The sequence below is a fragment of the Nuphar pumila genome, chromosome 6 (genome assembly GCF_984573655.1).
Source record: "Nuphar pumila chromosome 6, dmNupPumi1.hap1.1, whole genome shotgun sequence".
Taxonomy (NCBI): domain Eukaryota; kingdom Viridiplantae; phylum Streptophyta; class Magnoliopsida; order Nymphaeales; family Nymphaeaceae; genus Nuphar; species Nuphar pumila.
In genome coordinates this window covers 24529998-24542289 of record NC_143254.1, presented here as the reverse complement: position 1 = coordinate 24542289, position 12292 = coordinate 24529998, and the positions used below count along the sequence as shown (strand labels likewise).

Sequence of the window (12292 nt, the reverse complement as noted above, 5' to 3'; positions counted from 1 at the left end):
GCTCATAAGCATGAAGATGTTTAGAATTCATCATTCACTTTCCAAAAACAACTATATTCAACAAATTTAATGATAAAAAATTTCATTAATACATTTCTTGAAAACAATAAATTTAATGATCAATGCACTAAATACAAATTTTATGTAACGTAAAATTTGTATTTACAACTACATAAAAATGAATGATTCATATTCTTCATTTCCTGCTCATGACCGACTACATTAAATAAACAACCACATAAAAACTAAGGATCCACATTCCTCGTTTCATGAAGGAAAACTGCAATTATTGCTTGGTATAGATAAATAAAACCTGAGTTGCATCTAGGGATTGACTCCAAATGCCTAAAATATTCAAAGATTGAACTCCACTATCTCCTCTCAGCCGATCATCTTTCATGCCTATTAGTATACAAAATGAATCAAAATACTTTATTAGAATAACTAATCAAAGAATTGTATTGAAAAGCCCTTGGCTACCTTTCAACAACAGTATATTTGTCCCGACCAACCTAAAATAAAATTATGACTTCATGTAGTTTCTGAAAACTACGTACAAGAGATATAAAATCAGGATATAATGACAAAGGACTTGCAAAAATGACTAATCCATAACCAAGCCAACCGTCTATATGTCAAGCAAGTATCTGTCCAGGACAAAGCCTCACGTACATGGCAGCCATGGAACTGATTCTGAGCCAAACCTCCAAAACTAATAGTCATAAACGACTCTTAGGTAAAATATTTGATATTGAAATTCAATAATCTATACAAAACCAGAACAAGAGACGAAAAATAATGTTGACCTAAGTAGGGATACACACAAGCCGAGCTTAGGCTGGGCCGGCTTGGCTAGAATAAGAAAATAGATGTCCAAGCTCACTCGAGAGCTTGAACAGTTTTTGTCCAAACTCGGCTCAAGTCAAATTCGAGTTTGGCTTGGCTCAGCTCGAGCTGAGCATTTTTTATTTTAAAAAACTTGAACTGTACTGAAAACAGTGGGTTTCGAACTACTCACATCCTCCATAAAAAGCTAACACCTTACCCTCTGAGCAAGGCCATTTGATGTGTTATATTAGCAAACATAAATTATACATATGCTATACTCTATGCATTATATAACTATGCAAACTGAGCTTAATCGAGCTCAACCGAGCTTGATTGCCTGATCAAGCTCGGCTCGTTTATCTACCCAAACGAGTTTGAGTCGAGATCCAGCCAAGCCCGAGCTAGCTCAGCTTGTTGTGCATCCCCTATACCTAAGCACAAGCAAGAATGCAACAAAGGTAAATAGCAAAAGGCCTTGGAAAGTACAACCCAAAAAAAAAGACACCGAAAAGGAGAATGCGGCCATCAGTTAGATTTATAAATTGCATTCAATATTTGATCACCGATTTATTAGGAAACAAAACCAATACAGAAGTCTCACTGTGCATCCATGAACTAATGGTGCAGATAATATCTAAAAGATAAAGGCTGTAGGGTGGACCATGCACATTCGCGAGAACCAAAATTTCACATCTTGGAAGGAAAAGTGAATATAGAATACTATTGCAAGTTTGAAAGACTCTAGGGTCTCTAACATCAACTGTTAGCTAGAAAGAGGGCTATGTTCATGTTTTATACCATATTTTAGGATACCACTAAGAATATGCTGATACTTAGAATTTGGCATTCCCTCAACTAAACAGATGAATGAAGTAAACAATTGCCACTATAACTCTACGACCGGTCCATTCTGCTCCACTTCATTCCTATTTCATATAGAGGTGGGCATCAGGCCGGCCCAGGCCCATTTAGGGCTCGGCCCATCAGGTTTTAAGCAGGGGTGTTAACAGGTCGGGTTTACCCGGACCTGACCTGTACCAAACCCTATCGGGTTCGGGTGTGGGCCCAATTAATATATGAATCTGGGTATAGTTTGTGAAATTTTATACCAGACCCCAGCCCGACTTGAGTTCTGATTAAGACCCACAGTTTTTCAATATAAAAATGATTACAAATCAGGATCCGGGTTCTTATCAGGTCCAGGTATGATTTTTCTTATGATGGGTCCGATTAAACTTGGATCTGGACCCGACACCGTACCCGAAAATCAGGGTCAAGTCTGGTTCCACTTGGTCTGAACCAAATCCAACCCATTGCTAATGGGCCGGGTTTTGACTCAGTTCTTAATGGGCTCGGGTTTGAAGAGCAACCCATTGGCCCAATGGGCTAATGTTTAACAGGTCAGTTCAGCCCTTCCCCAAACTCATTTGTACATTACTTTCAAATGTCTCTAATTCTTAAATAAACCAATAGTCTCATGCACCCAGCCAATTATCCTTCTATTTTCCACAAAAGTAATGCAATTAATTAGGTAAATAGTAATAATCAATAACTTCTCATGTACCCAACTAATTATGTATATAGATTCCATAAAATTAATGTAACTAATTAGGTGATGATAATAGTTACCAAGCTACTATGCAGTCAGCTAATCTTTTTATTTTTCATATTACTAAGAAATTAATTAGCTTAGGTCAGGCCCATTAGCTAAGAGATCAGGACCTAAAACCTTGACCCAAATCCGGACCATGGAGGGCCAGGTTGCCTTGGCCCACTAGGCCGCCCGGCCGTTGCCCACCCCTAATTTCATGGCTACATATCTTTCTGACAAAGAAATGAAAATTCTTTCCTTGGTGCATGAATCAGATTTGCTATTTTTAGCAAGAAAGTCATGAAATCATAATTTTAAGATGCATCCAAATGCACGCCTGGTCACTTGCTGCTCTTACCAGTAATAAACCACCAGAAAATCCAATGAATCTCATTTTTCCAAACACAAACTCATTGAAGCATCAAAAATAGTCCACGCATATGTCATACACAAGCAGCAACAATAATCCTCCTGTTCAAACTCAAGAAGAATCACTTTCTCTAAACTAATCTACTAAACTAAAATTACTGAAAAAATCTATGCTGTTGCAGAGAGTTTAGTAAAAATGATCAATCCACATATATTACTCAGTCTTAGACCAAAAAAGGTACATATGAAATAAATAAAGAACATGTTTGATCTGAATTAGAACTTCAAGGTTTCGTGATGAACTGACCTAACGCCTAAAAGAAATTTGAAAAATTCCAAAAAAAAAAGAGAGAAAATAAGCACAGCAAATTAAAATCCTTAATGCCTCCAAGCTACCTCTGCTTTTTGGCAAACTCTAGCTCAAAACTGTCTGAAAAACCTATGCATAAGATCAAATGAACATAATTATCAAGCTATTATGATAGAGTAAAAACAAAAAATAGTATGATCACATTTTCACAAGTTGCTGTCAACATAAATGTTTCTCCTTTAATAAGAGAAATGACATCGATCAAACAGAAATAGGATTTATAATCCTTAAATAGCTCAAGAAACATAAGGTAAATGAAGATAAAGAAGAAGAAAAACATGAAATCATGAAACTCTAGAGATAAGCAGGAGATGGAGGTGAAATCAACATATCAGAGAGAGAGAGAGAGGGGATAAACAGAGCAGGATATACTTGAATTATATACGAATTACACAATATTTTAGCACTAATTTAGCTTCCGATCAGATATAGTCAACAAAATAGCTTGAAGAAGAAAAAAACGAAAGAAAAAATGAATTTAAACTTTAATCTCGCAGGCAAATAAACCAGTGATCTTTTTACTTATTTCATATTCACTTGAGTTATTTTTCTTTTAAAATGTGTCATCAACTAAATTACATTTTAATTTCAACTTAGTTTCATTATTTGATGTTCATAAATGCTAAATGTAGTGATTTAAAATTGTTGTTTTATATACACACACATATATGAATACATCTATGTGTGTGTAATGCCATGTCCCTGTGTCCTAATTTCGAAAATTAGCAAATCATACTACGTGCATCCACTCTTGAATCCTTATCAAAGTGATATAGGTTTAGAGCCAGTAATTTCTGTTTATTCAGTTTGGACTCATGATTCAAAGCATTTAATTTTTTTATCATTTTTCTTCTGTACATGACATACTTCTGATTTGTAATAGGAAGTAGACTTAATGTTGAATGATGGAAGCAAGCATATTAATGCTAGAGAATGGAGAAAGCAAACTATGTTACCTCAGAGGGTAGAGATCAGCCCGAAGAGGAGCAGACAGGTGTTTGTTGATGAATCTTCCTCTAGCTACAACTCCAGCTCAGCAGGTTATCTTTCTAATAATAGAGTACAAATTTACAGTCCATCTAATGTGGTTGTTGATATTATATATTCATTTTTTGCACTTGAACCAAATCTGATTGTGATTTCCGGATTCTTTGATGTCCTGCTTTTGTCTGTTTGTTCAGGGCCAGATGCATGAATTGCTAGCTCTCGTGTATTATGACGGCCTTCAGAATGTTGTACCGTTTTATGATCAAAGGATTGTTTTACCAACAAAGGATGCAACTTGGACCATGTTTTGCAAGAACTCTATGAAGCACTTTGAGAAAGCTTCTGTCTACAGTATTTATGATCAGGTTGTTGCTGAACAAGCTTTTCATAACTCAGCAAAAGATTCCTTCTTTAATCTGTTAGGTGAAACCGATCCAGGTCTTCCTCAGTCATCTACAGAAAAAATGAGAAGTCTGTGCAAGCAAATCTGGAAAAAAGGAAAAAGGCAAAATTGAGTTGTGATAGTTAGAAGAGGCATGGGAAACTCTACATGCTGATTGCCTATCAGTTCTTGAAGTCTGTGTTGAAGGGGAATTCAAACATTTCCACAAAGCAAGGTATATGCTTGCCCAAGGGCTTTACAGAAAGGGTAATAGTGCAGATCTGCAATGAGCAAAAGAGGAACTTTCATTTTGTTTCAAGTCATATCGTTCTGCTTTCACCATTTATATGTGGGAGATAGATGGCATGGTGAAAAAAGCAAGTTATATTTGGTTTTCCTGTTAGACAAAGACTACAAATCAAAATAATGATGGAGAAAATGAGCTAGGTTTTGTTGATGCTGGTATTGATGAGATACTCGTTCTTATTTAAGGATATCATAGAAGCTCAGTCTCATTTCTCTTCTTCCAGGCGAAGAACCCCTGGACTTGTTGACAACAAAAAGGGTTTGGAACTTGGGTTGCCTGAAAGCTCTCATAATTTCATTACTTGAATTCGAAAATATACACTTCTATTTGTTAGAAAAATCTGGGGATTTCTGTACTCTGGAGAGAGCTTACACCTCTTAGTACAGACAAAAGGATAATCAATGGCTCTATATCTCTGCCCTCCTTTTGTTTAGTTCTGCTTAATATCTCGTATATCTAAAGTAATAAACCTCTCTTATCTGCACAAGTACACATGTGCAGCTAATATGGATGTTCATGCACATGTATCCATGCATGCACCTATGATCTTAGACCCTTAACGAAATTATATGTGAAGAACAGACATGTCTAAACTTCACTTTCCCATCTCCAGTTTTCTGTGTCTTGAAGATATAGTTCCAGTCGCCCTTGGAAGATACATCCAAGCCCTCTGTTCCACCATCCAGCAAGCTGAGGCAGTTAGTTCCAGCACAGTTGTTGAGGGTATGTTGGAGAGGCTATCCCATGTATTCATTGAAAATGGAAGCATATGGAATGAGATAAGCAGTTTACCTGAACTGAATACTTCATCTGGCTCAGGGGTTTCAGAGAGTACTCTCTACAGGTGAATCAAGTGAATGCATACTTTTATTAGTTGTTTAACATTAACTCTCTTATATGAATGGTTTGCATTCCAACACATTTTGTGGCAGTTATATTCATCAATACATACATTCTTTGGAAATTGATATGAGGCTTGACACACTTGAAGGAATAAATGAAAGAATCCGAGAGAGTTTCAAGAACCCAAAGTTGGCCAATAACAACTGCGCTAGAATTTGTAAGCATGCATCCATAGCTTGGTGTCGCTCTATTATTTCCAGCTTGACTTCAATCACACCATCTTCTGATGAAGCTCAGATAGACCCATACTCATCAAGAGGCAAATAGTTTCAGACAATAACGTGCAGCTTTATGTTGATATACAAGAGGGTGAACTTTGGAGTTCATCAATTGACGGCCCAGTTCACCAGAAAGAACTTGAACCGAAAGGAAGCCAGGCATTATCAAAAATCAAGAATGTGTCAATAAAGCAAGCAGTGGCAGAAAATATGCAAACTGCTGCCATTTTACTTAGATCTGCTTACAACTTCTACCGTGATAGCTACTGTGGAACATATCCCTCTGATATCAAACTGTACACAACAGTGTCTCATCAGCACAGGCTTCATCATTGCCAGGAACTGAAAATATTCCTGTGCCTAGTATCTACATTCTTGATCTCAGTATCCCACGTAAACTTCTGCTATGGGCATACACGCTGGTGCATGGTCGTTATTCAAGCATTATGTCTGTTGTCAAGCATTGTGAAGAAAATGTGAAGGTATAAAATTGTGCAACAGCAATTTTCTATTTAGTACTTGGCTCGTGAATTGTTTTTTCTGTCTAAAACTTAGCAACGTATTAAGGTGCCTTTATGTGAATATTGTTCATAAAGACTGACTGCCTGTTCTCCAAGATGAGGCAGAAAAAGAGCCCTACAGCATCAGTAGCTGTAGTCACAAGACTCACAAATATCGGTATCGGCTATATCTCAGTGAGGCTATTTCTCGCGATATTATATGTTAGGTGATAAATCTCGAAAAAACTTGGGAAAATCTCAGGGCATAAAAAAACAAAAACAAAAAAAGAAAATATCATGTTTAGTAAAATACATATATACTAAAAGAAATAAGTAAAAATACAAAATAAAGAAGAAAAACACCTTTAAGATGTAGAAAATAAGTAAAAACAGCAACAATAATTGATAATATCATGATATTATCAATTTGGCAATATTTTCAAAATATCACAATATTTTACCTATAATATCGTTTAATGAACATAACATGATAATATCATGATATTTTCAAAATATTGCCGCTATCTGTGACTATGGTCACAACCATGTCCACCAACTACTCATGCAGGTATTCTTCTTGGTTCCGATTCATCACTCTTTCTTTTTCACTTTATTTATTAGCAGCCTAACATGTAGCCTTTTTATAGTTGCTGGAAGAGATAGAAGCCATCAAGATGACTGGTGAAACTAAGGATAATCCTTTAAGTTTCAACAATGATGGTTCCTGCCACTTCCCATGAAATTGATAGCAAGCAAGAAGTAAACATGCTCACAAGTTCCATTTCCAGTTGTCTTCTACTGCTACTCCACTACACCAATGCAACAATGCTCATGCTGATCACAACGTTTAGGAAGGGCAAGGCTAAAATACTTCCATTGGTCGAAGCCAAGTTAACCATGTGAATATATATTTCATCTTTAGGCAGTTCTTACTGCTAGCTAATTATGGCAAAGTTTGATGGATTGGGATAGTGGATAAATCTGCAAGTATCATGGGGTTGGTGAAAGACTTGATACTTGGCTCTATCAATGATGATACCTATTAAGCTTTGTCTTTCAAGAGATCATTTTTCTTCAGTTGTGGGGTACTAAGTCATGATATAAATATCCCTTAGATTTTTGTTGTTGTAGATATCCTTAACATCCATCCAGGCCTATCTTGAGCTTGTACATGGGGGAGCGAATTTGGTATATACATCTCATTGCCTTCATGTCCCAGGTCCTTGTCATTTGCCCTGTTGGACTGTGTGAGCCTCTTGTTTGTCAGATGTTGGTAAGGGATTTTGTGGTTATCAAATTCAGTTAATTTATCCAAGTTGCTTAAGAACGGGCGGAACAATTTGTTGTAATGTATTATCATGTATATAAATTGCATTCTCTCTCTCTCTCTCTCTCTCTCTCTCTCTCTCTCTCTCTCTCTCTCTCTCTCTCTGTAACACAAGCACAGCTCGCTCAGTTGTTTCACTTCATTCATTTTGGACAGGTGCTCTGCTACTATTAAAGAATCCCACTTTTTAGTCTCTTATTGTGAGTTCACTTATGAGACTTGGTTCCTCCTACGGTTTGCGTATTTTCGAGGAAGGTACTGTCAATAATCCCACTGGTACCAAAACTGCTAAAAGAACATCCAATAACTTATTAGGTATTATATAGAGTATTTGAAATACCAAAAAAGTACCTAAAGGAGCTGCAAAAGGATCTACCAGTTCACCAATCATTGATGGTTCTAAAACTACTATACCTAATCCTATTTCAATATCATTTAACTTAAGTAACTTATCTAATCTTGAATATTCAAACCTAGAACTGCATTTCTATTGCTGTTCTCTGCTCTCACCCTATTCATTCTACCCTTATTCCAAGTTTTGTCGAGGTTTAATTCACTTCTTTTCTTTCTGTTTCTGTAGTCCAGCTATCTAACAAATAGAAAAATTCATTGCTACTGTTAGTCAACATCTTCATTCCTTACTAAATCAATAGTTAGAATTTAAAAAAGGGAATGTTAAAGCACCTGGGAATAATCGATTGATCTCTATCAATAAGCCAACTAAAGAAGAGCAGCTAGCACAGGCACCCAGAAAGGTATATTTTGATCTTCCATTGAAAATCTTCCTTTAGTTAACAAAAATATGATTAGAATATGTTTGTTAGGCGATTACTAGCATTTCTTCTTCCAATCTTCATCCCCCTGATTGACTGCCCCAGCTCAACCTATATCCTGATATTGGATCATTTCTCCTGGCATAATGAACGTGATTGAAGCAATGGTACCTTTCATGATCTGCCACTATTTGTTGACTGAATGAAACAAACAAGCCTTCAACAATCATCTACCTTAAAGAAACTTGCTGCTTACAATGAGATCATGCATTGTACTTTAGTTTCCTTAGGGCCGCAGCTAGCGAGCCCAGTGACTGCCCCAGGGGGGATGACATCACCTGCACCATACTCATTAGTCTCCTTGCATTATTTTCCTTCAATGTTTTTTTTCATCTTTTTGGATGTGCATTCACGTGTCATTACATGTCTTACTAGATTACACTTAATAAAATGTTGCTTTATTTTCTTGTTTTCTTGGAAGAAAACAAATTCTTTCAAGTACAGGAATCTAGTGCTTAGATCTTTCTTCTAAATGGATGAATTATCCTAAGCTGATACCTGTGATGAATGTGGACTGTCATTCTGCATGATGGAGAAAGACCTAGAAGATATTAGAAACAGTTTGTAATCCATTATAGCCTACAAACCGTTTGGTGTCAATAATCTAATATCTCCATGCTGGTCCTCATGATTTATATTTCAAGGTCATCAATATCATATAACTAGACTTATAAATCTTACAAGGGAGAAAAGGCAAATAGAATCTTCACCAAAAATATGTTTCCTTACTATATTCTTCCTTGCTTTTGACTTTCTTAATTTCTGTTTTCTTTTCCTCTTTATTCAATGGGCTCGATGCATTGAACTGTGCAACTTCTTATACATAATGTTGCACGTGATCAATGGAGAAAGAAAATCCTTTCCTGTTTGTTATCTGCAAAAAAAAAAACAAGATTTTCCTATTGAATTCAACACACGTTTCTATACATGGATTCTTGAAAAATGAGAAGAGAAAATAGAGAAAATTTTCAGAAATAGCTTGAAAATTATCTAATATGCACATAAATATGTAGAAATCTTACTTCAACTTGGTTCATTACAATCATATTCTTTTTCAATCTCTCCAACATCCATCTCGAAATCATCTGGTCGTCCGCCTGGGGAAGCATCCTCTAGAGAGTCCAAATGATCTTCATTCAAAATTTTCTCAAAACCGTCCTTGTGCTCCTCCTCCAAGTGCTCATCAAACATCTCAATCCTTCCTTTCCTACCTCTGTAACCAATGAACCTTTGAAGTTTTTCCTTCCAAAGAACAAGGGGGCATTTATCAATCAATTCAGAGCCATCATAAGCTTCAGTTAGATATACGTTGAACCTTTTACCCCTCTCAGAGACATAGAAGATACCAAAATGCTTGAGAAGTAGCCTCATCAACTTCTGGGGCATGATGAATTCCTCACGGAAGTGAGTCAAATGATCCACAACCAGCCTTTTTTCAAGAGTGAAGCTCAATAATTCATGCATAACTGCGACAGCCCTCTTATCAAATTCCAATGAGCCAGGCTTCAGATCTCTTGCATCTGCATAGGGAGAGAGATATGTCCGGTTCTGAAAATGTTCGATACTTCCTCCATATCTGAATACCTTTTTGTAATTTTTTGGAAATTTCAGTGGAAAAGGGAGGCTTAACAATCCCGGAACAGGAGGACTATCCAAGTCTCCTGCTGTCATCTTCTTTTCTAGCTCTGTCACTGCCCATTTCGGATTCCATGATGCAAGTTCCAAGTACTCTACGTGATCATCATCCTTAACAACTTTGAAATTTTCTGGAAAACTATGAATCCAGCTCCTTTTGAAATCATCTGGCAGACCTAGATCCCTTCTGAAGTGTGCAATCTTATCCACCCGAAGCCGTTTATCAACTGACATCATCAAAAATCTGCTGACATACTCAACTAATTTGTTATTCTGCTCATTTTGAAGCCTGTCCTGTTCTTGAAACAGTTCCTCAGCTTTCTGTGTGAGCCCACACCAGATCACACCCTTCCGATCCCTGTACAATTCGAACAGCCGTGGTGATTTTCGCAAAAAATCAGATATCTTATGTGGTTTCTTTAAATTTATTTGCTTCCTGTACCGTTCCATTTCTGGCAAGGTCACGATCTGTTCAGGTTCATTCTTTAGAATCTCCATGACAAACATCACCTTTGAAACAATCTTCCACTTCTCTGTTGCAATTTCTAACTCATGAACCCTCTTATTCTTGCTCCTTTCCTGTACCCTTCTACCTCTGGTCATGAAACGTTTGTCTAAGCGCAAGACCTGACAAAATATCGATACCAACAAACACCCACCTTCCTGAAAATTAGCTGTGGCCAACCTGTTTGCAAAATGAGGTAACTGGGACCGTAGGAGCACCATTGTTAAATTTTTATGAGCAATGCCCCCAAATTGTTAAAAGATATGTCTCAAAAAGACTCTAACTTCCACCTCTCAGGCCAAAACCGCTATAATTCAATTTCTATATTTATGGGAATATTTAAATATCTTGTCTTACTGCATCAACCCTACTCCATTGGACCTGTAATCACAGGAGAAGCACCCACAGATAAGTAAAACCACCACCCTATACGGATTTTTCTAGAACTCATGTGACATTGATGCAGAAGTATGCCTTGTCTCTGTATTGCTGAGATGCACATAAACACAGCAGCATGCGTGGCTGCACAGATTTAAAAAAAAAACAAACTAAAAAACAAAATAATCAAGCTTTGTAATCACATATGCACATGCATAACATCGTATATTAATATGCGTGTGAACAGAATGTTTTTACCATTTGGATACAAATAATCTGATCTCTGTCCTCTGTTTGAGGGTTTCATAACCCTGCTCTTTTCGGATCTAAAAGCCCTAATCCTGTTCTGTTGGTTGAGGGTTTTCAGAACCCTAATCAGGCCCCTATCTTATAGGGCTTTTACCCTCATCGCTTCCAAACCCATTACCCCTCCAAAACCGTCGGAGAGAGTAAGAGAGACCTCTAGAGAGAAGGGGGAGAGAAACCGAGAGACAGAGAGAGAAAATTGGGATTTAACCGAGAGACAACGAGCTAACCTGAAGAAAAAAAGGCTTTTTGTTTTATTTTATGGGTTAGTTTTCAAAAACAGGGTTTAAAGTGGAAAAATTGCATATAAATAGCTTGGCTCTTGTATAACTCAAAAGGGGTGGTTCTAAAAGGGCTTTTTACAAATAGGATGTTGACTCTGTTTTTTTTACTAAAAGGTTCCATATCTTGAAGAATTTCAAGCGCCCAGAACTCTTAACATTTTTTGAAAGGCTGTCAGAATTTTTTTATTTTCAGAAAAGAACTATTTTCTGCAAAATTTCAGAAAGAGTGCTATAATTTCTTTATTTTCAGAAAGCTGTTTACTGTTTTCATATTTGCAAAATGGCTATCTGACTTTACGAAATTACAAAACAAGGTTCTGAGTTTCAATTCTTACTTTGCAATGCATAATGCTCATAATATTTACTGTTTGACTGTTCTGGCTGCCTGTGACTTTTTGGATTTTGTGGAAAGTTCGTTAATGCATGAAAATTGCTATGAGATTCCAATTAAATTGCAGAAAAATTGCTTGTGAATTTCTGTCCATATTTTTCATATTTATAGGAAGGCTGCAGAAAGGTGTTATAATTTTTCTTGTTTCTATAAAAGAGTTTCGGGCGTGCTATATTTT

The 12292-nt window shown here is 36.7% G+C and overlaps 1 protein-coding gene across 3 annotated transcripts; it reads right to left on the bottom strand.

The window, feature by feature from the left end:
* Window positions 1-2514: 2514 nt before the first annotated feature.
* LOC149834382 (protein WHAT'S THIS FACTOR 1 homolog, chloroplastic-like) lies at window positions 2515-11671 on the bottom strand. 3 transcript variants are annotated; one of them, XR_016432531.1, is made up of 4 exons: window positions 11392-11671; window positions 9638-11303; window positions 9345-9489; window positions 2515-3227 (listed from the first exon to the last, which is right to left on the bottom strand). XR_016432531.1 is itself a non-coding variant. In XM_090010090.1 (3 exons), exon 2 carries the CDS (start codon window positions 10974-10976, stop codon window positions 9639-9641), a length of 1338 nt encoding a protein of 445 aa, XP_089866216.1. In that variant the 5' UTR covers window positions 10977-11303; window positions 11392-11671; the 3' UTR covers window positions 7854-9489; window position 9638. The 3 variants fall into 3 exon arrangements, 2 of the variants coding, with proteins under 2 accessions (XP_089866216.1, XP_089866217.1); XM_090010090.1 differs by lacking the exon at window positions 2515-3227 and having other exon boundaries at window positions 7854-9489; XM_090010091.1 differs by lacking the exon at window positions 2515-3227 and having other exon boundaries at window positions 7854-9489; window positions 9638-11136; window positions 11392-11529.
* Between the last annotated feature and the right edge of the window lie 621 nt (window positions 11672-12292).